This window comes from Vulpes vulpes, chromosome 2, assembly GCF_048418805.1.
Source record: "Vulpes vulpes isolate BD-2025 chromosome 2, VulVul3, whole genome shotgun sequence".
Taxonomy (NCBI): domain Eukaryota; kingdom Metazoa; phylum Chordata; class Mammalia; order Carnivora; family Canidae; genus Vulpes; species Vulpes vulpes.
The window spans coordinates 4,930,716-4,958,386 of NC_132781.1; the positions used below are offsets into that span (position 1 = coordinate 4,930,716).

Genomic DNA, 27,671 nt, shown 5'->3' on the forward strand with positions numbered 1-27,671 from the left:
ACTCTAGCAGAGTGAAAACTGGGGCTTTTTTTTATCGGTGGGGGAAGGGGGTCAGCCATAAGCTCAGGGGCAGGGCCTTGGCCCAAAGGGAGGGTATTTTCACTTGTGGGGGATCTGGTCCGACTGGGTGAAGTCCTTGGAGCCCACTGGCAGTGAGGGACTGGCTGCCCCAGTGGGAGACAGTGAGGGGAGGTCACAGGCCTCATTCCTTCTCTGTGCCTTACCTGCAGCCCTCACCCTGCACCAGGAGCCACCTGGAAGGTTATGCAGAACGATTACTTTATTAGGGGGAGGAGGACCCAGGGTGTCTGAGGTCGGGGGTGGGGAGCACACGGCGGGGGGGGGGGGCGGGGGGGGCTGGGAGGTAGCCCCTGTACTTTCCTGTTCCCAGCTTCCCCCTGCTCCCTGTTCTGGGGCTGAGGATGAGAAGGGGAATCCCTGACACCTCCATAAGGACCAGATGCTGTCTGCCCAGAGGGCCCGCCATTGGTTCTTGAGAAGGAGAGAGTCACTGAGGCAGGTCACGGGATACCTGCTATCCCCGGTTACCAACCTGGCCCCACCTCCATCACAGCTGGGAATGCAGGAGGTCCGGGGAGCCACAGGAGAACCCGCTGGAAAGTGCACCACCCATGCTCTAGCTGGGCAGCCTGGGCCGGGGGAGAAGGGGACATTGGGGATGGGTAGGAACTCTGGCACGTGGCTGTGGGTGCCCTGTGGTGGCAGCTGGGTGGGTGGGGTGCCCTGGTCAGCAGCCGCTGTTCCTGCGCAGGGAGATGTGGCCTCTCATGGAGCACTGGAGCTCAGTGAAGGTGAGTGAGCCCAGGGTGATGGCGCACGGGCCCACAAGGTGGAAGCCCAGACTCTGGTAGAAGGGCACCAGCGCGTCCTCGCACATGAGCACGGCCCGGCGCACTGCTGGCTGGCTCCCCAGGTGGTACAGGTAGCGCCACATCAGCATGGAGCCCTTGCCTTGCCCCCGGAAAGTGTGGTGCACCGCCAGCACGTGTAGGTGGACGGTGTCGCCCCCAGGCCGGTGCAGCATCAGCGACTCCTGGGAATGAGCAGGGATGTGAATGTGGGTCATCTCTGCTGACACCTGCCTCCCACACTACCCCCGCCCGGCTTCCTGAGCACCTCCAAACAGGGCTCCCTTCCCACCCGAGGGGGGTCCCAAAGAGGTGGGTCCTTTTGACCCCGGGGTAGGACCAGAGGGAGAAATTCCAGGCCCTGGACTCCTTGGCCTCCCAAGCCTGGCGGTGGCAGCCTCCCTTTCCAGAGGCTTCCCGGCAGCTGTGCTTCCCAGCCCCATCCTGCCCTCACCTGAGTGAGTCTCTCCTCATCCCAAAGCGAGCCAATGATGAAGGCCACAAGGCGGCCCTCCTGGAACCAGCCCAGGGACAGCTCTGGACACAGGCTCAGGAAGTGCTTGATCTCGTCCAGATACAGTGGGCAGATGCCCAAGACAGAGATGAAGGCTGCGGAAGGAGGCGCGGCAGGTGACTCCGTGGTCACCACGTCGCTGGCCACTGCACACCAAGCATCTGCTCAGAAGCCCGGGTGGGGTCTCCCACTGCAACCCCCCACCCCAACACCCCCCCGTCCTCTCCCATGAGAAAATGGGATTCAGGGCTGTCCCATCCCCACTTTCCTGAACGGAGAAATGCGCGTTCAGTCTGAGACCCCGGGGGCCAGCCCACCGAGGCCGGGCCCCTCCCCACGGGGCACCTGCGGCAGAGCGTGTCGGGGTCCAGGCCCTGCGCGGGGCCCGCTCACCTTCGCGCTCGATCTCAAACACGCTGGCGGCATCCTCTGGAGTGAGGCAGCGAAACTCGCTGGCGGGAAGCGTGTGGCGCCGGCGGCGGCTCAGGGCCTCCGGGATCTCCGGCTGCAGGTGCGAGGCCTCGGGCTCCAGGTGTTGTGCGCTCTGTGTGGACATGCTGACTGCTGGTGGCTGCCCGGGCCGCCCGGCGGCAGGAGTGGCCTTCGTCACCAAAAGGGCCTTCCAGCACCTATTGGAGAGGAGCGAGGGTCAGGGGTACAGTCTGCGTCTCCAGTAGAGGCGGGCCAGGGTGCTGGTGCACTTGGCCTCTTTTGTAGCCGGACCTGGGGTCGGGCGAGTCCCGGTGTGGATTCTGGGGACTGTGAACGTTAGTGGCCTCTCCCCACCTTTCCCTCTCGGCAGCCCTTCCAAACCTCCGGATCCTAGCCTCACTGGCCTCCAGGTACATCTAGGTCCCAGGAGGTGGTGGGCAGGAGGGGTGGGCAGGGCTCCATGGAGCCTGAGGCACCCCAACACTGCTGCCAAGGTGGGACGGGTGACCCTGACCACAGCTAACACAACTGCGAGAAGAGTGGGCCGGTTTGTCTCACCCGCCCAGGAGGGGACTTGGGTGTAAAGGGCTGTGGCTCTGGCTTTTTCGGCAGCTTCAGCCGTTGGCCCTGGAGAGAAAGACCCTTAATCCAAATGGGTCCTCAAGGAGCCTTCCCATTACTTAGATGGCCTCAGACTGGACCACGCACACGTGGGAAGGGCATGGGGAGATAGGGGAGCCTGAGGGGATGGAGGGGAGTGGGCCTGGAGGGCATCTGAGACTCCTCCTGCCCAGGCCCTGGCTCATCATCTAGGCCCCTATGGCACTTCATCTCTCTCTCCCATAATTGTCTTGCCCTCCCTCCACCGCTTTTCTCCCTATGCCCAGAAGCCCCAAGCAGGGTAGCTCCTGTTCCTAAAGGCTGGGAGCCAGGGGCGGGGTGGGGGCCCACTTACCAGGAACAGGGGCCCAGTGTTCCCCCCTCAGAGCCACTCACCCTGGAGGTCGTCCGCAGGCACAGGAGCCAGGAAAATCGGGACTCTGGGGTGTGTGACTGTTGGAGCAGGTGTCACTGGAGAAAATGTGATGTTTGCACAGGTTTATAATCCCTGCCCCGCCTCCTTGTTGCACCAGTAGGACAAAGCCAGCAGGGCTGTGCAGCTACATGCCCTGTCCCTGCCTGCTGGTCACACATCAGCGTGACATACTAAACGCGCAGGGGATTAGAGTGATTGATTGAGGCCCCAGAATCTGGGGGAAGAGCACAGGGCTAAACCTCAGGGGTCCGGCGCTAATCCCTGCTCCAGCTCTGCCGGGCTGGGATAGGCATTCACCCTTTGTGCTCTGGAGGCTTGGACAAGCCCACATCCGAGAGTCCTTCCAGCTCCTGCAGCCGAGGGTGCTACCATTTGTAGCGCTTGCAGAGTCACATGAGGTGTTGAGCCTCAGCAAGAATGTCTTTTAATCTGCATGAGAGCCCCACCCCATTTTACAGAGAAGGAAACTGAGGCTCAGAGAGGGCTTAGAGGCTTAGACACCCCACCCCACCCCCAGCAAGTCATTGGAGCAGGAGAGGAAACCCCAGGTATGCCTCCCTGCACCACACTATTCCCCCCGGGGCTGTCAGGCCTAGTGGATTTTCCAAGTGGGAGGTGCATGTCTTCACAGTTCTACCAATCATGAGACTGTGTCCTCAAGTCAGGGTCTACCAAAGTGGGGAGAGCGAGTGAGTGACCCATTGGCCTTGGGAGGGGATGCCCAAGTCTGGCTCTGGGTTGCACAGTCTACTAGAGCCCGTGAAGACTGGAAAGGCAGGCAGTGTTTAGACCTTTCTGTGTAGACAGAGGCAAGCCACTGATGACCAGCCAAACCACTCTACATCCTGCTCTCATAAATTACCTCCTCCACGCATGTACCCATGCATACCTCTTTCCAGAGCTCTCTGGGGAAAATCCCAAGATCCAGAAGTAAGTCAAATCCTGCTGACCACTATCAGTAGCAGAAACCAACCAGAACAAGCCAAAGGTCCTTGGTGGCCCACGTCCGCCTCCCATCCCGCTGGTATCCTGCTGAGTCTCCCACACCTGCCCCCAAGGTACTTAAATCACCCCAGTGCTGCGGCTGCCACTTTGGAAGACTTCAGAGTAGCTGCCAAAGCTAGACTCGCACCCTGGGACCTGCAATCCCACTCGAGCCCCGAAAGAGCTAGAAGGTTCTCCAACTGGAAACAGCCCAAATGACCATCAGCAGTAAGGGACTGCAGAATAGACACAAAGTGGAGGATCATCCAGGCAGGAGCGCAAACGGCCATGAGGACACATGGCATAACCAAGGACCCTTACCCAATGCGACAGGGAATGAAAGAAGTCCCCAAACAAGATTGGTTCTGAGTCCACGGATTCTGTTCAAATCTGTGTGTTGAAGGCAGTGGTGGCCCTAGGGGGGCTTCTGGGGTGCTGACAATATAGCATTCAGTTGTGGGGGGGGTTTAAGTTTTATTTATTTGAGAGAGAGATGGAAAGACTCGAGTGGTGGGAGGGGCAGAGAGAGAGGAAGAAGCAGATTCCCTGCTGAGCAGGGAGCCTCATATGGGTCTTGATTCCAGGACCCTGAGATCAAGACCTGGGTCAAAGGCAGATGCTTAACCAGTTGAACCACCCAGGCGCCCCTGCTGAGGCATTTCAGAACACTAACGTGTCTGGACACCAGGGAGTCCTCCCCCAGGGGCTGTCCTAAAATTAATCTGATCAGCAGAATGGCCTTAGGACATGTACCTTGTGAATGTTTACTAGATTTAGCAGATAAAAATGCAGGAAGCCTTGTGACATTCAAATTTCTAGTAAACAGGGGATCCCTGGGTGGCTCAGCCAGTTAGCTTGCCTTTGGCCCCGGGCCGTGATCCTGGGGTCCTGGGATTGGGTCCCGCATGGGACCTGCTTCTCCCTCTGCCTGTGTCTCTGCCTCTCTCTCTCCCTGTGTTTCTCATGAATGAATAAATAAAATCTTTAAAAAAAAATTCTGGTAAACAATTTTTTTTAAGATTTTTTTTTTTTTTAAGATTTTATTTATTTATTCATAGAGACAGAGAGAGAGAGAGAGGGCAAAGACAGGCATGGGGAGAAGCAGGCTCCATGCAGGGAGCCCAACATGGGACTCGATCCCGGGTCTCCAGGATCACACCCCGGGCTGCAGGCGGCACTAAACCACTGCACCACCGGGGCTGCCCAAGATTTTATTTTTAAATAATCTCTGCATTTAATTTGGGGCTTGAACTCACAACCCTGAGGTCAAGAATCACATGCTCTTCAGACTGAGCCAGCCAGGTGCCCTAAACATTAAAAAAAAATTTTTTTAATAGAGTTGACATACAATGTTGCATTAGTTTCAGGTGGAAATCAGAATTTTGGATACAGGGGCAGCCCCGGGGGCTCAGCGGTTTAGGGCCGCCTGCAGCCCAGGGCGTGATCCTGGAGACCCAGGATCGAGTCCCACATCGGGCTCCCTGCATGGAGCCTGCTTCTCCCTCTGCCTGTGTCTCTGCCTCTCTCTCTCTCTCCTCTCTGTGTATTCTCATGAATAAATAAATAAAATCTTAAAAGGAAAAAAAAGAATTTTGGATACACAATTTTTTAGTATAAGCCTGTCCCAAATATTGCATGGGACAGGCTTATCCTCAAAAAATTATTTGTGGGGTTCCTTGGGGTGCCAAGATGAGTTTGGGACAGTGTGGATCCCAACAGGGGCCCCTGGAGAGAAATGGGCTTCCCTCGGAGGCACAGACTTCTCTCCCAGCACCGTCTGGCCTGTGTGGCTCTTGGAACACTATCCCCACGGACAGCTTCTGAGGTCTGTCCAGGTTCAGGGCGCAAGAGAAGCGTTCTGTCTATCTGAGAAGCATCACGAGGGACATTGAGGACACTCCCACAGCAGAACCAGAGATGAGCTGTGTATTTGAAATAGAGTCAGTATAATCCAATGTCCCGTGTGGGGATGGTTGACCCTGAGTGCTGCTTTTTAGATCCCCTTATTGATAGTTTTACTCTCTTTTTTTGTTGTTGTTAAAGATTTTATTTAGTCATTGAGAGACACACAGAGAGAGGCAGAGACACAGGCAGAGGGAGAAGCAGGCTCCCTGTGGGGAGCCCGAAGTGGGACTCGATCCCGGGACCCTGGGGTCATGCCCTGAGCTGCAGGCAGACGCTCAACCGCTGAGCCACCCCTGTGCCCTACAGCTTAATTCTTCATGCCAGTCTTCTTCCAGCAGCAGCTCCCTTGAAAGTGTCCTGTACGAACCACTGCTCCCCAGCTCTGATTGTGCCCATTGGCCTCCGTACCACTCTTCTCACAGGACGGCTCCCCTTAGAGGTGCCACCCTCGCTCCCTCCGGTCTGGCTTCCTGGTCCACCAGACAATTCCGTGCATGTCTGAATGGCAGCTGTGGGCTGGGCTCCCGTTCCCTCCCATAAGGCTCTCTGGTCCCAAGCAAACCAAGGGCTGTGGCTTGGCTCCTGATTCAGGGCTCCAGAACATTCTATGATAGTTTGGAGCCAGTTGTCCAGGGCACACAGAGATCCCCCTGGAGAGCCGTGTTACCTAACTTCCCACATGTTCCAGCACAGTCTCACCTCTGACCCGGCTGAGCCCCAATCCCACTAAGGATCTGAAGCTGCGAGGATGACAGGAACAGATAGAGCTGTCCTCATGATCCAGTAGACAACGGAGGTCTCGGTATAGGAAGAGTGCTCTGAGCGGCTGCATGTCACTACGGGGAAGCTAAGAAATGTCAACTCTTCGGAGGGAAGGCGACATTAACAGGAAGAAAGGCAAAGATCAAGACATGTCCCAGAATCCAAGGGATGGGACGGTCAGCAGCGTCACATGCAGCCAGAATGGAGAAAAGATCTCAGATGCTCCTAACAACGAGGCCCCTGGTGGCCTTTAAGTCTTTCAGGAGAGAAGGGTGGGTAGGGAGGCCAGATGCAGGGGAGCAGCCTCAAGGAGAGGAAGCAGCGGTCGCAGCAGGGCAGATGCCATCTGTTGAAGATACACTGACCGGTTGGCATGGCTGGGGCCTGGAGAATTCTCCCCGCATCTCCCATCTTCTCCCCCCCTCCCCGACACCCCCACCACCAGCATGGGCGTCCAGCCTGCAGCAACTCTGGCAGCCCGCAGAGCCTGGCACGGTGTGGCAGTGAGCATCTGCCTGGGCCCAGGTGAGCGACGTCCTGGTCCCAGGACCTCTGGGAGCTTCCCACACGGGGCTGCACCTGCTCCTCCCCGCTCCCCTCAATGGGACAACTGCCCAGTTCTCACTGCAGGCCCCAGGGGAGTCCACCTGGAGGAGACTGAGAGGTGGGTCCCCTGGGAGACAGAACCCAGAGACAGTCTGATGATGTTGAGACCCCAATTTTCCACGCAGAGCCATTGAAAGGCCCTAAGGTCAGGGAAGGCCGCTGTCTGTTATGGCATCTGGCCATCTGGCCCTCAGAAATTACCCCCTCCGTGCATCCTCTTAGGGGGGAGCCACGTTTTTTGGTGGATTTGAGGGTGGCTTATTTCTCTCCACTCCTTCCCTGGACCGAAGTCCTGCCCTGCACACCTGGCCCTGAGCACATTTTGCCTGATTGGATTTACCTTTTCAGCCTTAGTCTGTAACAGGCAGGTTCCCCAGGAAACAGAAATCGAGATGGAGGGTTGCAGGCTGGAGGTTCATGGAGGGAGAGCTCTCAGGGGCAGCCCCTGGTGGGGAGCGGGGGCAGGAGGGGGAGCAGCCTTGGGCAGAGGGGGGAGGCAGCCGTGGTGATGCAGTTGCCACAGAGGCCTCGGCCCATCTCACGGGAGCTCAGGAGCCGGGAAGGCCTCAGAGACACCCAGATTGAGGCAGAGGGCAGGCCTTTTTGCCCTGCGTTGACATTGGTTGAGGTGGCTTCCTGAGCTGAGGACAATCCTGCCAGCCAAGGGGTGGGTGCCCTGGATCACTGTCTCCAAGCTGCCAGGAGCTGCCCTAGCGGTGTGTTAGCACCAGCTTCCGGGGGCCTTGCCAGGGTGATAAATCCTGCAGCGGGGAAGAGTGTTCCCAGAACAACACACATGCCTTATCCAACGGAATGTTCTTCCTCTCCTGACCCAGTATCCTTGACTCGGATCTCACATTCTTCCAGCTACCGTCCACACCGTTGGCTTCCCGGGGTAGCCTTTTTCTCCCTGCAGGTGGCCCAGCACATTACCAGCTGAGTTAAGTTGTGATTTATTATTGTTTTTAAATTTTTCATGTATTCATTTGAGATACATGAGAGAGATATATATATAGAGATATATATATATAATATATATAGAGAGAGAGAGAGATAGCGCATGAGCCAGGGGAGAGGCAGAGAGAGAGGGAGAAGCAGACCCCCCGGTGAGCAGGGAGTCCCGATGTGGAGCTTGATGGCTTGATCCTGGGACTTGAATTGTGACCAGAGCTGAAGGCAGACGCCCAACCGACTGAGCCCCCCAGGCGCCCCTAAGTTGTGATTTAGGCCAAAGTATTGACCTGGAACAAAGAGGAGAGATGGAGTAGATCCTTGAGGTGCGGGGAGGGTTGGCACATGTCTTACAAGGAGGAGTTTTGTCTTCCAGTAAGGAGAAAGCACTCACCTGTCACAGGCAGGGGTGGGGGGGTTCGCACAGGAGGGGGTCACAGGTGTGAGGGTCCAGAAGGCTCAAGGAGAACCCAGCACTGAGTCTAGCAACCCAGATCTCCCCAGATGTCTCAGAGTCGCCCTTCTTCCCAATTCCGGTCCTCCTTGGCATAGCTGGCTCACTGAGGTTGGGGATGCAAACCTCCTCTAGGGCCCTGCTGCCCTTACTAAGTCTGAGATGTGCTTCTCTACTTTTCTCCATTCCCTAACTTCGGGAGGCAGGGTTTCTTCACACTCTGCCAAGGAGACCCTCTGGCTTTTATACTGAGCCTCCAATTGGTGACCCATCAGCCACAGCTCTTTGCTTTTTCCAGTGTGACTGCTGCCAACAGTAGTCATGAGATCCCATAGTCCTTATATGACTGCTCTCCCACATGGTGCAGATGCCTGCGATTGTTCACCACCACCCACATTTGGTGGGGTCACTGCCCACCAAAGTTTTAATGATTGTACCACTGTAGTGTGCGAGAGCCCAGAATATCATACCTCCCACTACTGGTGGGGATCTGCATTAACAGGCTAGCGACCCAGCTCTAGAATCCCATTTAGAGTCTGTTCCCTAGGACCACACTTGGCACTAAAATTGTTATGGGTCAGATTCTGCAGGAAATAGACTTAAAGACTCAGATCTGCATGAAGACATTTACTGGAAGTGCCATCAAGGTCAGCAGAGGTGGGCAGACGGAGTTTAACCCTCTGGAAGAGACAGTTCCAGTAGAGGCCTCAGCTGATCCCAGGAGAAGCTCTGAAGCTGGGGGGCCCCTCCCAAGTGTCCTGAATGGAGGTGAGAGGGCCAGGCTTTGTTTCTCCTGAAGGACAGTCGTTGGATGGGTGAGGCACCTTCTTTCAGCCAAGAGCAATCCTTGGAAAGGTACCAAAGCTGTGAGCCTCGGCAGCCAGTCCCTGGCAGCTGGGGAAGGGTTCCTAAGATCTGAAGGTGGATTCAAGCTGTGTGCACAGTATCTACTGACGCTCATCCCCCCAACAGGTTTCATAAACCCCTGGGAAATAGAAACCAGGTTGAAAGTGTGGCATGTGCCCCCCAGAGTAGGTGTTCTGGCAACTAGGTCTTGATTCTTCTGTTGAGGAGGATGCCATTTAACTTCTTGACTTCCTGTGGATTTATTTTGAAGCCTCATTTGCATAGATAGGTTGGCTTCACTGCAGGGCTGAGTGGAGCCCCATCTTTATTTGAGGTTCAAGATCTGATATGTTACACAGGCAGTTTCCTCGGGAAGCTTCCAGAGTTTTCTGGAATGAAGGTGTCAAAGGCAGGGAGGGATCGCCACCTCCTGGAGAAAGAGGGGACCTACGGCTCCCTGAGCTTCTGGAGCCCTGCTGGCCAACAGAAAGGTCATAGGAGAACCATATGTGATGTTTTTCGATTTTGTAGAAGCCACATGAAAAAGAACCAAAAGAAACAGGTGAACTTGATTTTATTTTTTTATTTTTTTAGGTGAACTTGATTTTAATAGTATATTTTATTTAACCTAATACATATAAAGTATTGCCATTTCAACAATATAAAATTAAGATATTTTAGATTCTTTTTTTTTTTTTTTTTTTGCAAACAAACCTTCAAAGTTCAGTGTATGTTTTACACTTACAACCCATGTCAATTCAGACTAGCCGCATTTTAAGCATTCAAGAGCTAAATGTGGTTCGGGGTTACCACAACGGGCAGCACAGATCTAGAGGCTGAAGGAGGAGACGACAATGAGAAAGTGTGTGTGTGTGTGTGTGTGTGTGTGCACATGCTTATGAGTGTGTGTGTGCACGTGTGGGGGTGAGTGTGCATGTGTGGCATATGTGTCTGTTCCTCTCCATATCTAGGAAACACGGAGAGCAGGGGACTTGAGGAAAGGCAGAGTGTCCCTGAGACCCGCTGACACATTCAGGGCCATTGGGAGACATTGGCTGGTTTTGTTCAATCACTCAACCAAAGTCTTTGGACATACTAGGCGTCAGACCTGTGCTGGATGCTGGGCACTAAGATGGAGAAGGGTGTCATAGAGGGGAATAAATAACCACACAGGGGTTACCAGGTAAGTGGAGGGATAAAGCAGGGGAGCGGGGGTGCTTGGAGGACGTCATAGATATGAAGGCCCAATCTAGGTTTCGTGAGATGAAAAGAAATTTTTTAGGTAAAAATAGGAGTTGAAGTTGAGGCATAAAATCTTCCCGGCAGATGGCGAGCACGTGAAAGGGCACCAGGCACCAATGATTAGGGTCCTGAAGGAAGCAGCCGAGGTCCAAGCACGGAGCATGTGTGCAGGGTGCAGAGCTGGAGGACAGGGTTAGAGGTAGTAGAGGGGATGGATTCCAGAAGGACTACCTGTGTCATTCTCTGGTGGTTCCAGGAGAGCCACAGAGAGATGGCAAGCCAAGAAGCCGGATGATCAGGTTTGCATTTTCAACCTCCCTGGGAACAAGGTGGTAGATGGATTAGGCGGTGGGGGGTATGGTAAGGAGGCCACAGCCTCGGTGTGGGGGGTGTAGGTGAGAGATGGGGATGAACTCATACCAGCAGGTAACATTCATCACTAACTGAACAGGCCCAAGCAAAGCACTCTAGATTGACCAGGCCAGTTAAATTCTCAACAGCCCCAAGAAGTAGGTACTATTATGACTCCTATTTCATAGAAAGGAAACTGAGTCTCAGAGAAGTGAAATAGCTTGCCCAGGGTCACAGAGTGAGTCAGTGGTAGAACAGGCTTCAAACCCCGCTCCGTCCGATCCTGGAACCCCACTCCTGGCCATGGCATCACAGCACCACGGCACCACCTTATCTCCCCGTGGAGCGGCCCAGTGTAGCTGCCTTGGACCTGGGGGATGTGGAAAGAGGGTAAAGGGGCCATGACTTGGGTTTTGATCATATGTGGAGCTGAACATCAAGGGTTAACCCTCAAATGGCACACTTGGCACCCAGGTAAGTGATGCTGCCATCAACCTGGCTGAGGAATCTGGGAGAAGAAATGGGTTTGGGGGAAACGGGTTTGTGATATCTGGCTGGTCATCCGGGAAGTACCCATGAGTTGGTGCAGAGGAGAAGGCCCCGGCCTGGCGAGCTGGGACTTGGTGGTGAAGAGGGTGGCATGGCTGAGTGACAGCAGCCTTACTGTTCTTCAGGTTGGTCCAGTGCATCTGCTGTCCCTGGTCCCTGTATCCAAAGGAAGGAGGGAAACAGGGTGAACCTGCCAAACCTGGGCTCTCACTCATTGCTCAACCTTTTCAGTGGTGCCCCCAATACAAAGTTTTTTGCCCTGAAGATTGCAACCATTTCTGAGTCAGGAGTGAGAATGGCCAAGGGCCGGCTCATCTGGCTCCTGATCCTGACTGCACTGCAGAGTGGTCCTGGGCCAATCCCATGATTCTCCCAGGGCATCAACACAAAAAGGGGGAAGGCTCCAGGGACAAGAAGGACCCCTGGAATTCCAAAAGCCCATGAGTCTTGAGCAACCCCCAGCTGGAGCCTCAGGCAGGGGGATTACTCCAGATAGGGACGGGGGTGCAGGCGGGCTCCCCAGGGTAACCCCCCTCCCACTCCATGTTCCTAGCTGAAGACCCCAGTGCTGAAGTCACCCTAGAGCCTCCAAACACGTACTCCAGGGTAAAAGGAGTTCTCTGGGCTCCTCTGGATTCTCTCATACAGGGAAACTTGGAGAGGCCAAGTAGGCTGAGGCTCCCCCGTTGGGCAGTGTGAGGCCTGAGGCCCATGCACACTTTTTAACCCAGTGGCCGGTTAAGATAGGGATAAGACAGGGCCTGCTTCCCACAGATCAGTTGATCTTGCTGCCAGCTCTCTTGCCTCCTGTCCCCTGGCAGCCCCTTCGCAGGGGGAGGGGCCAGACTGGCTCAGTTTCTTGCAGGCATGTTTGTAAATAAGCAAAATTCCCCTGAGAAGATTCTCTATTCCCCAAGAAGGGCTGGGTGTTGGGGCCATGAGAGGAGGGCTTTCTCCACTGCGGATGAAGGGTTTTTCTGTTTTTTTTTTTTCATTTGGCAATTAGGAAAATAAAAACTAAGCCAATGCTCCCATCGTAGCTCACGCCACTCACCAGCTTGGGTGTGCAGACTGTGGTTGGGGGCTCGGGGACTGGGAAGGGGTCAAGCCTCAAACCTGAACTGGAGCATCTAAGGTGTGAGTGAGGTGGGGAGGAATGTACCGAGCTTCTTCTAAAAGGACTCTGATGCAGCTCAAACTGGGGATGACAGAAAAGGCTGAGAGACAGCCGGGGCAGCTCCTTGGCTGTATGGGGAGAGGAGGATGGGAAACTGACCAAATGGAAGGACAGGAACCTTGCCCCCCCCCCCCCCCCCGATATGGTACGTCACTGAGCACCGAGACTGTACCAGGCACTGTACTAGGCATGGGAGTGACACACATACTTAGGACATGATCCACATGCTCAAAAGGGGTTTAGTTAGTAAGGGAGAGATTAGCTTTGAAACCAAGGGCTCTTACCTACAACCTAGCACTTTCCTGCGTGGGGGTGGGAAGGAGGCCTCACAGCATGGGAAGGAGACTTCACAAAAGGGGGGCTCATACTTGCTCTCTCACAGAGGACTAATCCATGTAAAGCACTTAGTATAGTACCTGGTATTAAATTACAGCTCAATAACTGGTAGCTATTATTAGCCATTATTACAAGAAGCCGCAGAATAAACATGGCACATCTTCCTGGAGTGCCAATTTTACTCAACGATTAGGGAGGAAGGACATTCTTTTTATATTAAAACGAACACAGGCATAAGCTGGAGTAGAGTGCAAAACTCTCCTGGACATCCAAGATTTTGGGCCCGCATTGCCCTGCCCCTTCTGCCTACTTGCTCACCCTCTCCCTCTATCCTTTGATAGACACAAGAACTAGAAAAGCCCCTGCACTTGGAGTCAGGGAAACTGGATTCCAACTTGGCTCTGCAGGTTACTACGCTGTGACCTTAAGCACTGAATTCCTGGACCCTGTTTCCTCACTAATAAGATGGGGTCACGTACACCTATATCCAGGGGCACTAGGCTGGCTCAGTCTGCGTAGCCCTGTGAATCCTGATCTTGGGGTTGTGAGTTCAAGCCCCATATGGGGCCTAGAGCTTACTTTAATAAAAAATAAAGAAAGGAAGGAATTAAGAAAGAAAGAAGATTCTAAACCTATATCCACGATTATGATAATACATTTGAATGTGCCTGGCACAGCACCTGGTCAATAATAGGTGATCAATAAATGTTAGGAGCTTGGGCTAAAGGGGCATGGTAGGTGCAAGAGAAGCTATGTTATTGATGTTAAGCCTGCCAAGTCTTTATGGGGAGTGGGGAACTGAGTCCTCCCAGCAGTGACTCCAGATGGCCATTCTGTGCTGTGGTCTAGGATGGGAAGGCTGTGGTTTGCGAGCCCAGCTCTGCCCCTAACTTGTATCCTAATTCCTCTTCAGCTCACCTAAACACAGTTTTTTCTATACTTTAGTATGTGAGTTTTCTAAGATTTGGGCCCCTTGACAGCCACCCCAACTCCAATTATTATATCAATATTCTGTAAGTGCTTGGTTCAGGACACATTATCTACTCAGGCTGCCATCTGTGCTTCATGTATGTTCTTATGACTTTTCCAGGAGTGTGGTTCTGTAGCCTTGGTAGTCTGTATACTACCCAAAGAGCAGGAATCCTGCCTTTTTACAGAACCCAAATACTATAATATTGAACCATCTTCCTAATTTCTCATGGATGGTCTTGCAGAAAAATGTGGGAAAAAAATTATTTTGACTGAGAAAGGTTAGGGCCATATCCTGAGTATTCTTAATTTCCTTCTAACAACCCATTATGAATCTGTCCTCTGAGAATGTATCTAAATCTTTTGGAACTTCCTTAAGGGACACATTAGTATAATTACTTTTTATATTTCAAAATGGCAATATGGAGCAAACCCTAAGTATAACAGTTCTGTCTGTCTAGAATTTTAGTCTAGGAAGGGAGGGAAGAAGTATTATAGGAACGGTTAAAGCTTTATGGAGGGAACTGTAGGTCAGGCACTGTTCTGTTTCTTTCAATCCTCCCAATTGCCCGGTGAACCGGGTACTGCTATTATCACGCCAATTTTACCGATGAGGAGAGAAGTTTATCAGCTTCCCTACTTTTGTAAGACTAGTCAGTGGCAGCAACAAGATTTGGAACCCAGGGGCAGCCCGGGTGGCTCAGCGGTTTAGTGCCACCTGCAGCCCAGAACGTGATCCTGGAGACCCAGGATCGAATCCCTGCATGGAGTCTGCTTCTCCCTCTGCCTGGGTCTCTGCCTCTCTCTCTCTGTCTCTCATGAATAAATAAAATCTTTAAAAAAAAAGAAAAAAAAAAAGAATTGGAACCCAGCTTCCCACTCCTCACTGGCCCACCTCTTGCCATGCATATTAAGTAAAACTCATGGAGCTGGGAGCCCCTCTAGGTGGGTTTAAGGCCAAACCATAGAGGCCACTAACGCTTGCTTGTCTTTCTGACCTCTCTCTGTACCTCCTTCACCAACCCCTTGACCCCTCCCCGAGGGGTCACGACCTTCCAAGCTCTGCATAGAAATTTCCTAGATACACTCTATACATATCTTTTATAGCCTTGCTTACAAGCTGCCTTGGAGTTGCTTTTTAGCTATTGAATAGGCATGTTTTGTCTGCCCAACTAGGCTGTAAACACCTAGAGGACAGGGCCGGCATCTTGCTGCTTCTGACCCCTCCCAGCGCGTAGGACTGGGCTGGGGACGCCTAGCAGGCTCGTTAAACGTTGTTGACTTGCCCGGGTGCCCCCCGCACTTCCTCCTCCGGGTCCCCCACCCAGGGGCCCCGCTCCCCTTGCTGTCACCCCCTCCGGCCCCGCCCCTCCGTCGCGAGCCCACCTTTTCCCCCGCCCCCGGCGGCATCTCCAGCGTCCCCTAGCGACGAGGCGGGAGCTCCTAGCAACCGCATCTCGGCTCCCTGACGACGGCGGCACGCAGGCCACGTCAGCGCGCCGTGGCCCCGCCCCCGCGCCGGCTGGCCCCGCCCCTCCGTGCCGCGTTCGCCGCCGCCGCCGCCGCCGCCGCCGCTACCGCCGCCGCCGCCGCCGCCGCTACCGCCGCCGCCCGAGACTCGCGCAGAGCAGTTATGGCGGATCCCGCAGCGCCCGCGCCCGCAGCTCCGGCTCCCGCCCAGGCCCCGGACGCGGCCCCGACCCCGGACGCGGCCCCCGCCCCGGCGCCCGCCCCGGACTCGGCCTCCGGGCCGTCCTCGGACTCCGGCCCCGAAGCCGGCTCGCAGCGGCTGCTGTTCTCTCACGACCTGGTGTCGGGCCGTTACCGCGGCTCGGTGCACTTCGGGCTGGTGCGCCTCATCCACGGCGAGGACTCGGACTCGGAGGGCGAGGAGGAGGGCCGCGGGAGCTCGGGCTGCTCCGAGGCGGGGGGCGCGGGCCACGAGGAGGGCCGGGCCAGCCCGCTGCGCCGCGGCTACGTGCGCGTCCAGTGGTACCCGGAGGGCGTCAAGCAGCACGTGAAGGAGACCAAGGTGCGGCGGGCGGGCGGGCGGGCGGGCGGGGGCCGGGGCTGCCGCAGGAGCCCTAGGCCGGGGAGGGAGGCTCGCGAGGCGCTGGCCGGACTGGTGCAGCTGCAGTGGGCCGAGGCGCGGGGCCGAGCCTCCGCGGAGGGGACGCTCCGGTGCAAAGTCATTGCACCAGCCCCGGGCCGCCGGGCCCCGGGCTTCCCCGCGCGGGCGGACTTCCACGCCCTGCGGCGCGGTGGTTGGGCCTCAGCCTTCTACGGGGACCCACTACAGCGGGGCGGGGGGGGGGGGAGAACTCGTGAGGCCCCGGGGCACGCTCGGATCACACCAGTGCGGCGTTTCGCTGACCCCCGAGGAGCTGCCTGCTGCATTGTGCATCCGGAAAGGCAGGCCGTGCCGGGCCGGACGGGCGAGGGCTGTGGGCGTTCCAAAACAAAGATCGAGATGAGCCTCTCCGGCGGCACAGAAAAACCCAAGAAGTTCCCTAGTTGACAGAATGCGTTATTATGGCCGGAGAAAACCAACCTCTTCCCCTTCCCTACCGCCCCCCGACCCCGCACCTCCTTTTTTTTTTTTTTTTTTTCTTTTTTTACCTTGTTGCCTCGTCTTAATTGCTGCAGGGAACTTTGTGAGTATAATCATTAACAATCAGAGCCGTGATATTAATAGTACGGGGTGGGGGGGATGTGACAGCTGCGACTGGGATTGATGACTCCCAAGTGCAGTTGGACTTTTTGGAAAAAAAAAAAAAAGAAAGAAAGAAAGAAAGAAAGGGAAAAAAAAAAAAAAAGAAATTACTATAGAAGCCTGGATGGAGAAGAGCCACCCCGTTTGGAAAGCGAGGGTTGTTTCCTGACCTGAGGTGTCAAGCAAACATCAGACCCCCTTATGGGCGCTTGGGGTGAGGCTGGTGAATATTACAGTTTTAAGGACAAAGGGGTTTATCGTCTTAAACCTGAAACCTTGAGCCAAGGTTGGTTTGGTGGCTGCTGCTTCTGTCTTGTTTTCCTGAGTGTGAGTTCCTATCAGTGATTCACACATGCACGCACACACCCCTGTATCTTTCACCCCTTCTTCGTCTCCTCCTTCTCCCCTTCAAGAAAACATTTCTAAGCAGGAATCAGGCCTGGGCTGTTGACAGGTCTGATTTCAGGGGAGGGCACTTGAGAAGTTAATCTGGGTTTCTCATACACTGGGAGACAAAGGCCACAGAGGAATAAGGAGGGCTTCTTGCCATACTACAGAGGGGGGTCTGTGATCACAGCTCTGGCAGGAGAAAAGGCCCCACTCCCAGGAAGAGCCTGCGATCCACTTCCTGGTGGCAAGTGACTGTTGTTACGAGCAGGGTCTTCCTCCGTGCCAGCGCGTTTGCACCCACAGAACAGGGAGATCCGCATCCAGGACCCCTGGCTTCCCCTCAGAGAAACGCGAATCAGGCATTAGCTGCTCTGACTCGGGAAGAAAATTACAAGTTCGTGTGCAAAAGTATGTGGAAAATAGTACTTTTTATAGCGGGAGGCTTGTTTAAAAATTACCACCAGCGTTGTTGTGTGGGAAAGAGAAGATTTTTGCTAGTGTTTCTGCATTGCCTTACTAACAAATGGTTGCTCATGTCTTTCTGTGGGTTTTTGAGAAATGTCTTTCCCTAACCATCTTCTCCAGAGGTTTGTGACTTTTGGAATGCAACTCATTTCACTGTGTCATGGCCTCCTGCCCTGGGACTCGGGCGGGCAGGCCAAGCTCGCTGCCGGGAGCTGCCATGTTTATCAGTGGTTGTTCCTGTTCATCTTGACTTTGGTGGTTAACTTTATTTACAATTATGCTCCGTCTGCCTCCTCCCACCGTGTGTGATTATTCAAAGTTTGACTCAAAATACCGATTTAGGAATTAGATTGAAAGTAATTTTTAGGTACCAGCTTGGATATATTTTGAAGCTGCCCTCTTGTGATTGGCTTTGAATTTGTTGAAATCCATCGTGGGTCCAGTGGTGGTGGTGGTGGTGTTTTCTTTCCCACTGTAGTGTCTGTAGCCTCTGAGCTTATCAAAAACTAAGGGGCATAGGAACTCCAGGAAGTGGTGGCACATAGTATCCACCTGAGGATGTTAAGACCCAGTTCTTCTTTTAGGAATTAAGAGTAGGTTTGGAGAATGTGGAGGTGTGTATGCCTGATAGGTGGCTATAGGTTACCATGAAGCCTAGGCACAGATGACCCCGACTAGGGTGGTAGGGTGGGTCCCGGGACCTTGCATTTTAGGAAGTGGTAGGAAGATTTTTTTTTTTTTTTCTTCTCATTTCTCACCCCTTATAAATCCATGGAGGTGTCAGGGTGCTGTAAAGGAAAGACCATTAGACCAAAGCTGACCACTTAGGTTCTGATTCCTGCTCCATAACGAATTTGGTTATGAGATTTAAGGACCTAATTACTGATAGAATAATGTGGTGACAGTATTGAGAAACATATTTCTATTTAAAGCTGCCACCTATTGGAATTGTTTTATTTATTTATTTATTTATTTTATTTATTTAATTTATTTATGTTGGAATTGTTTTAATAGTACCCTTTTATGTAGAGTGTTCAGTAGGCTGTGAAGTATTTTTGTAGTTTTCAGGTTAATTTGTTGGGCAATGAGTAAGGCTTAATATTCGTCTCTTAAGTTTTTAATGAACAAATTCATAAGGAGCGTTGAAGAGCCTGGCCAACAAGGTCTACCCCCTCCTGGCCACTTCAATGAATATTTCAACAGAAATAAAATAAGTAGCTCTTCCTTGAAACTGCAGAATGTGTGGTCCAGTTCCAGAGGCTTCCAGCAGCCAAAGTTAAGCTTCTTTACAACTTAAAAGAAGCCTGCACCTTGTGCTCCTTCCTTTCCTCAGTCTCCCGTCCCCTTTAGTGTAGTAGCTGACTTATCCACATGAAACTTTTCCCATTTGGCCATGGATCATCATCTTCTTCTTTCTTCTTTCTTCTTTCTTCTTCTTCTTCTTCCATTTTATTTATTCATCTTGAGTGACAGAGGAAGAAAGATAACATGATGGGGGTGCAGAGGGAGAGGGAGAAGCAGGCTCCCTGCTCAGCAGGGAGCCCGATGCAGGACTTGATCCCAGAACCCTGGGATCGTGACCTGAACGGAAGGCAGAGGCTTAACCGACTGAGCCCCCCAGGTGCCCCTGGCCACAGATCTACGTGACTTGCCCCTTCCCCATCAGTGACCATCATTGAGTAAAATTTTGGAATAAAGCCAAATGCCGAGGTTTCTGCCTTCCTGAGCACTGGCTAGACATGGTGTGTCTTTGCAGTCTCCACTTGTCCTGATTGGACAGAATGGCCCCTGTGAGGAAGAGAACAGACCACTGCCTGTCAGTCGAAGTCTGGGGGTTCCTGTCTGTGCTTTAGTTTTCCCGTCTCTTATACACACTTTTTGCTTAAAGTTGCCACAACTTCTAAAGTCTCTCCTGGTTTGAGAGTTAATGTCTCTAAATTAAAGCTGTATCTGTGCTCACTCTGCTTCTCTAAGGTTGTGTGTTTGTAGCATCCCTCATGACAGGTCCCTTAGGAATTGGCTTTTTGGTTTATTTTTGGCTTCTTATGCCAACATTTCCATGGGGAAAGCTATTTAGATGTAGCATCATAGCGTGTGAAGGTTGCTTGCTTCACTTGTCCAGGTGCTGGACCCACTAAAAGCAATTGTTCTTAGTGATGTCATAGAAGTTATGTAAGGTTAACCAAGATGCAGGACTGAGTGCATCTAATTGCATTTTATTCAGATAGGATCACAGCACTTGCAGACTCGCACAGCTGTTCTGTGATTTTATTCTTTGTCCTTTGGTTCCCCCTTCTAACTCCGGGGACTCAGTGCCTTGAGGGTGTCTCTGTCTGACTTGCTGCTTCGCTCAAGGGCACTTTCACCAGAAGAGGGATGTGGGTTTGTGTCCTGTGATTGGAAGTCAAAACCCTTGGGTGCTCTTCCCGTGTCACATACTCTGAGTGACCTTGGCCTAGTCACTGCCTCGTTTTCTCTCTGGAATAAAGATCTGTCTTTCTGGCCTCTGAAATGAGCCTGAACCAGAAGCGTAGCTGGGTGGTATGGCCACTTGGCTATTAGCAGCCACCATCCTGATGTCCATCAGGCAGAGCCAGCCCCATCCCTGTAGGAAATCACTTCCCTGCATCACAGAGCACGGCACCTCAAGAGGCAAAAGGAGCCCTAGAGGGATTTATATCAGTGGTGGAGGAATTCCTATTAATCGATCATGTTGCTCATGATCTGGTGGATTATGGATTTTTTTAAATATTTATGAGAGAGAGAGAGAGAGAGAGAGATCACAAGTAGGAGGGAGGGGTAGAGGAAGAAGCAGACTCTCCACTGAGCAGGGAGCGAGACTGGATCACAGGACCTGAGCCAAAGGCAGATGCTTAACCGACTGAGCCACCCAGGTGCCCAGATAGAACTTCTTATTAAGTCGCTTCTATAAATACTCAAGAACTTCACTCCTCGGTTACTTTATGCATGTTTAATGTAACACCTGCCAAAGTCCATTAACTTCCGAGTGGGGGTGTGTGTAGAATGAATATATAGGTATATATATGTGTGTGTATATTTCCCAGAATTTGGAAGACATCCTTTGAAATTTCCAAAAGACTATTACAAGGATGGTAGAGTATTGCTTTTGTGTTTTAGAATAATAATGACAAACATTATGTAGTGTTACTATGTGCCGGGCATGCTTTACGTGTAGTACTCAGTGCTCCCAGCAACGCTGAGAACTAGGTACTACCATTCATGTATCTCAGAGGAGGAAACTGGGGGGCAAGGAAGGAGGTTAAATAACTTGTCCCATGTCACACTGCTAATGAGTGGAGGAACCCTACTTCAAATAGAATTAAATGTAGTTTGCGCTCACCTGAGAATGTTTAAGTTCGGGATTCATAGATCATTACTGTATCAAGCACCCTGATTAAACATGAGTCACAGACCCTGTGGTTGGCATTAATCATCCAGTCTTTAAACACTTGAAAGTCTTAGTGGAGAGGATGTAACCACGGGTAAGGAGAGAGGAAGGAGCAGGGTGTTGGGATGGTGGAAGGAGAGAGGGAGATCACGCTGGGTAGCAGAATGGGAGAGACACTAGACTGGCACTTGTCGTGCTTCTCTTCTGCACTTTTCATTCCCTGACCCAGCAGTCATTCTCAAAATAATTGTCAAAAAGCACATTTTATTTCTAGAAAACCTGTGAGTGCCCCAAGATGTTGAATGAAAGCAATCTCTGCAAGCGTGATTCATTCCAACATTGGCTTATTCCCCCTCTGCACCCCACCCCCAACCAAAAGTCTGAGGAACTGGCATTTCTGTGTTATCTTAGAAATGGTCCATGTTAGGAAATCCAGCTTCACCTCCTGCCCCTAAAGACCTGCCCCCTCTCTTGGTGCTGTGTTACCGTCCCACTGGGAATGCTGAGTCATGAGACAGGTTCAGAAGGACTCCTTGGGGAGAGGCTGGGTGCCGCTCAGCTTCCGCTCCTTCGTCTTTAGTTGCCTCAAACTTGACTGTGCTGTCCACCTTGTTGTTGGTTTAGGACATTAAGGGTCCTTTTGCGCCTTCCCCATCCTCACTTCATTTTTATCCCTGCTTTTCTTTTTTTTAATTTTCCTATTCCCTCAAGAGAAATTTTGCCTTTTTTACTGTTTTACCCAAGGGCCTCAAGGGGTCCAGTGGAAGCTCTGCTGGGCTAGTACTTTACAAAAGGGCTGTTGGTATAGCATGGGAAACGAATCACTGTCACAACAGCTCTGGCCCAGGATTGGTGTCACCTGCTCCTGCTGGTCCCCTCAGAGTTGGATTTAGGGTGATCTCTTTTCAAGAGCCATCCATCCTGTGGTTCTAACCAGGAGGGTATGATCTGTGCTCCTGTTCCAACTGACAGAAATTTTCAGTTTCCCTGTCCAGAGCTTATCCTGCTTCTGCATGGGGGTGGGAGGGTGCTGATCTAAAATAATCAAAAGAGGGAAATGTGCCTTTTCATTTACAAGATGCTCTCACTTATATTTACTAGGATTTTGGTGTTTAGCTCCTTCTGAGGCTCCACCTGCCCAGTGGCTGAGTGCCAAGCCTGAGAAGGTCGTGCCTTCAAGGCTGTTGCATATCCAACACTTGAGGCTCTAGTGAGCGGGCCCGCACATTGAGAATTGCTTGTTTCTGATGTTTCTGCTGGCCCCAGGGGGCTCTATTAGGCACCACCTGACATATGTGTGGTCACAGACAGGGAGGAGCAAAATGTTTACTGGAAATTTTTGTAGTTCAGAATAAAATTGAATCATGTTAATGGATAGCCCTCTGAATTTATCTACTCCAGGATTATTTGCTCTTGTTTTGCTCTTTGGCTATGCTCTGAGGTTGAAGATTACCTGACCTTCAACCTGGAGTTCACTGTGGTGAATGGATCCTTTGGTCAGTTTTGCCCACATATACACTGTGTTCTTCTGAAGCAGGATTGTGAAAAGCAAGGTTTTTGATTTAAACATTAAGGCAGGGGCGCCCGGGTGGCTCAATTAGTTAGGTGTCTCCCTTAAGCTCAGGTCATGATCCCAGGGTCCTGAGATTGAGGCCTGTGTCCAGCTCCCTCCGTGGGGAGTTTGTTGACTGGTTGAGGGGTGTGTGTATTTTAATACTGAAACATTTAATTTTTTGCAGCTAGGTCAAAGGAATAAGACACTAGATCACTTTTGGTTTAAATCGATAGCATAGCTTTATCTGGTGAAGATTCATTCAGTTAAAAAATTTTTTAAATTTAAGATACTGAGTAGTGCTAAAAGAGAGAGAGAGAAAGTCATCAATCCTATCCAGTAATAAAATGAAAACCCCCCACTTGCAGGAGAGATTTCCTGTAGTCTTAAAAAGAGTGTTCTTCATTTGCATCCTGCAAGTGAGAGCTAGTCTTTCACACCCAGCAGCTCTGATGAAGTTCCGATGAGGTGCTTCCACCTTGTGTTAATTTTGACCTTTTTTTGTGGGAGACGCTGCTGTGGCCGATGGTCCATGAAGCAGTTGTGACCGGCGTGTTCACAGGATGACTCGCCAGCCCTCGTAGACGCGGGCGAGAAGGACAGACACAAGCATCTGTGCCTCGTGTGGCTTCCAGGAGCAGCAGGAGCCAACATACTCCGCGCTGAAAGCATCCCCGTATTTGTCTGCTCTGACTGTTTAATTACTTCGGGGAGTTTCAGGGCCCTGAAGGTTGATGATATCATCTTCAAGCCAAAGAAGAAAGAGCGCCTCTCCCTACACCCAGCGTGCTTTGGGGTCCTCCTCACCCCCACGGTCTCCCGGCCTCAGGGGGTGTCTGCTCTGCTTCCTCACCACCTGCCAGCCCCTTCCCCTTGCCTCTCCGGGCCTCTCACCACTGGGTGCCAGCGGCGGGCCCCGAAGGTCACGGAGGCCTGGCGGGCTCCAGTTACTGCACCCACCCACTTGCCCCTTGTCCACTGAGCTGGCCTGCCCTCTTCCCAGAAGCGCTCCCCCGTGGGCTCCTTACACCAGGCCGTCCTGGCTTTCTCTAGCCTTCTGTCCTTTTCCTCTTCTCTCTGTGAGACTTCTTCACGTACCACCACGCTCTCACTCCCCTCACCACCCTCCTGGCTTTTCTTCCGCGCTCCTGTTCACGCCTGTGGCTGCTGTGGTCCCTGCATGCAGACAGCTTCCCTGGCCTTTCCCTGACGGCTCCCTCCAGCATCTGGAACCTCCAACTTTGTGGGTGTAAAGCCTTTGGAGAGTCACTGCCCTTCCCACCTCCAGGTTGGTGGGATTTTTAGAAATTACTTTTTCCGACTCTTGATTATGAAAAATCTTCAAATGTACAGAGAAGTTGAAAGACAGGGCCAGTGAGTACTAATTACCAACCAGCATGAGTCAGCAGTTAATAATCTGTCATCTGTGCCTCACCTGTACGTGTGAATGTGTGTAAATACCTTTTCTCCCGAGCCATTTGGTAAGTTAGAAACAGACATCCCTAAATACTTCAGCTTGCGTCCTCTGTGATTCAGAACATTTGGGATCATTTTAAATGTACCTTCTTGGCCCCAATTCTAATGTAAGTGTGCAGTTCATGGTATTAATACATTCATATTGTGCAGCGATATGTGCAGGTCCATCTCTAGACCTCATGTTATCTTGTAAAACTGAAACTTGATGCCCACTACACAAAAATGCCCAGTTTCCCCCCACATCAGCTCCTGGCCACCACCAACCTACTTTCTGACATTTCGCTTAGTGTAACAGCCTTAAGGTTCATCAGTGTTGTAGTATGGGTTAAAATTTCTTTTATTTTAAAGGCTAAATGAGATTCCATTGTATCTACAGCTTTTGGCTTAGCCATCCATCAGCAGACACTTGGGGTGCTCCCCGTTTTAGCTGTCGTGAATAACGCAGCTCATGAACATGGGTGGACAAGTATCTCTTCGACATCCTACTTTAAGTTCTCTTGGGTATATCCCCAGAAGTGGAATTGCTGGATCATGTGGCAATTTTATTTTTACTTTTTTGAAGAACTGCCATACTGTTTTCCACAGCAGCTGTACCATGTTCCATTCCCACCAGCAGTGCACAAGGATCTCAATTTCTCCACATTCTGGCCAACATTTATTATTTTCTGTTTTGTTTTGTTTTATAGTGAAACACACACTAGTGGGTGTGAGGTGTGAGGTCGTATCACTGTGGGTTTTGATTTGCGTTTACCTAATGATTAGTGATGTTGGGCATCTTTCATGTGCTGCTTGGTCATTAAAGTACCTTCTTTGGAGATACTTAATGTTTATTTAAGTCCTCTGCCCATTTTTGAATGGAGTTTTGTTGTTTTAAGATTTTATTTATTCAAAAAAAAAAGATTTTATTTATTCATGAGAGAGAGAGAGAGAGAGAGGCAGAGGCAGAGACACAGGCAGAGGGAGAAGCAGGCTCCATGCAGGGAGCCTGATGTGGGACTCGATCCCGGGACTCCAGGATCACGCCCTGAGCCGAAGGCAGACGCTAAACCATTGAGCCACCCAGGGATCCCCTGAATGGAGTTTTTTGTTGTTGTTGGGTTGTAGGAGCTCGCTCTATATTCTGGATATGTGGATATCAGATATATGATTTGCAGATATTGCCTCCCATTCTGTGGGTTGCCTTTTTACTGAGTTGATAGTGTCTTTTAGTGCATTATAATGTTTTTTAATTTTCCTGAGTTTAGTTTGTCTGTTCCTTTGTTGCCCATGCCTTTGGCATCAGGCTGCCATTCTAATTTGTCATCAGATCTTTGTTTGAAATGCCTCTTGCATCCTCTGCATTTCCTTTCTGCCACACGGGCTCACTCTATGATGGTCTCATGCCTGGACTGATCTCGCTTGGTCTCCCTGCCTCTAGACCCTCCTTCACCTCAGCGTGCAGCACCACGGGTTGACCTTCCAGATGACTGCTTGGATCATGTCAGGACCCAGCCTTCTGACGTGCCTTAGCTTGACACTCAAGGCTTCTCGCCCACATTTCATGCTCAGTCTCCTGCCCTTTCAATAGACTGCATCTCATCAGCTGTTGCCCGTTCACTGGTGCTGTTCTGTGCCTCTAATTCCCACGGCACTTACACGACACACTTGAGCTCTCTCTCCCTGGCTTGGAGCTTTTTGAGAAACCAAAGACAGTGACTCCTTATATTCCGGGAAAGCTTATATTCTGAATGGCTCACATGTAGTTTCATGGGAAGTGTTTGAGTTAATGACCAGATCCCTTTCCATTCACCTACAAAGAGTATTCTTAGCCTTTTCCCAGACACTTCATGTTCTGTGCTGGGGCTGTGTGGGCACCTGGCCAGCTGACACTTCCCCTTAGGGTAGTAGGCGAGTTGATCATGTAATTTACTGTCTGATCTGGGCTTTTTTGAGAGGACTATGAATAATTGCTATAGGACTGAAACGTGTAGGTGTCCCAACACTGTGAAGAGCAGATTAATCAAAATACGCCATGTTGTTGACTCTTTCAGCAGCTTCCATCACAAAGCTCCCCCAACCCGGGGCACGGTATGAGCCCAGTAGGTGAGGATAGAGCTAGCCAGAAACAGTGTCAGCTATGGCTGAAATGCAGCAGTGTCTGGGGTTAAATCCTAGCAGAAATTGAGACCCTGTTCTGGATCCTGGGCTGGGATGAGAACTAAGGCTGTGTCTTGAGAAGCCAATGAAAATTCTCCCTGGTCGGTGCCATTACAGGTTTCCTTTAGGTATTTGGTGCAAGCTCTGCATGATCTGAAGGAGCACTGGTTTAACACTTAGAAGCTGCCTGAGTTCTAGCGCCCATGGTTACTTCAAGACCTTGGTGGCAGCACCCACCCTCTTCTGAGCCTCTTTCTCAGCTTCTAAAATGGGGGTAATGCCCATCTAAGTCATGAGGGGCAGCTCTAACAACACAGCTGAAAACTCTTGCTAGACCTGCATTCACACATGTGAGTTTGTGAATGGAGATGAGCATGGCATCCTCACCTTAGGAGATGATTGAGTCTTTAGCATGAGGCTCCTCTTTTGGAAACAGAATGCCATCCCAGCTGCACGGAAACCGCACGCAGCTTAGGCTTTGTGCTCTGCCTGCCTCAGCGCTCTGGGCTGGGGAGGGGTGGGGAGTCTTACCCACCACAGCCCGGAGTAGGCGAGCTTATGCCCAACCTGTTACTCTGAAGAAATCGGGCACCGTCTATGTAACACTGCTCACCAGTGGTGGCAGGAGGGTGGGGAGAGCGTGGATACCTGGAATCTAGACCAGCACTTTGAAAAGCTAATATGTGTGGCATCACCTGGTGCTCTTATTAACTCAGGCTTCTGAAACAGGCTGGGCAGGCCTGAGAATCTGCATGTCTAATAACGTGCTCCCTGGGTTGCTGGTTCCACTGGCTGGGACTGACATATAGGTCTTTCAGAAACCCTGTTGATGTCAATAGGATCCGTTTGTGCGCCCCCCACCCCCCCGCCCAATATTATGGGTGTAACTGGTTTGAAGTTTCTGCCTTAGTCTTCTGGTAGCAGTGTTAATGCCAGAGATTATCAAAAGGGGGTTGATAGAATGGAAGGGACATTAAGTGCCCCTAGCAACCAGGTAGTGTTTTCAGATCATAGTGATCTGTTAGAAAGGCCTGCTTCTCTCCCGCACCTCCCCTGCATTGCCTACTGACCAATAGTAGTACACAGGTACTGCTGAGGGTTTCATTGGATTTCATTTCTTCTTATGATGAAAATATGAGAGTTGTTACGAGTGTAGTGCAACCAGTCCAAGAGGAAAATGATTGAAATTTGCTTTTTTTTTTTTTTTTAATCCATCCAGTATCAATGGATTCCTGCTGTGTGCCAGGCAGTGTAACACATGCTTTACCTGTATCATCTTACTTCCCTCAAGCGGCCAGTGTCCTCATTTTAGAGAGGGAGAGCCTACAACCGGAGAATGCCTGTAACTTGCTCAGAACCACACAGCCAGTGAGGGGCAGAGCCTGGGTGTCTGCTGCGAGAGCACAGGCTCTTTCCATGGGCCGCACAGCTGTCCCCTGCCCCCCGGCGGGGTGCTGTGGGCCTCCAGAGAACATCCCCACACAGGCCCTGCACCCTAGGTCAGGGGCCAGCATTCTTTCTGTAAAGGGCCAGATAGTAAATATTTT

General features: G+C 51.7%; 2 protein-coding genes across 3 annotated transcripts in view; one reads left to right on the plus strand and one right to left on the minus strand.

The window, feature by feature from the left end:
• Positions 1-260: 260 nt before the first annotated feature.
• On the minus strand, positions 261-2,884 carry AANAT (aralkylamine N-acetyltransferase). Its single transcript, XM_025999431.2, has 4 exons — positions 2,812-2,884; positions 1,777-2,012; positions 1,324-1,478; positions 261-1,054 (listed from the first exon to the last, which is right to left on the minus strand). The coding sequence occupies exons 2-4, from the start codon at positions 1,937-1,939 to the stop codon at positions 749-751; spliced, it is 624 nt and encodes a 207-aa protein (XP_025855216.1). The 5' UTR covers positions 1,940-2,012; positions 2,812-2,884; the 3' UTR covers positions 261-748.
• Positions 2,885-15,538: 12,654 nt separating this feature from the next.
• Positions 15,539-27,671, plus strand: part of UBE2O (ubiquitin conjugating enzyme E2 O) — a 55,926-nt gene continuing 43,793 nt past the window's right edge. For both annotated transcript variants that reach the window (XM_072746552.1, XM_072746553.1), the window contains exon 1: positions 15,539-16,015. In XM_072746552.1, coding sequence (XP_072602653.1) covers positions 15,617-16,015 — 399 coding nt within the window. In that variant the 5' untranslated portion in view covers positions 15,539-15,616. The remainder of the gene's footprint in view (positions 16,016-27,671) is intronic.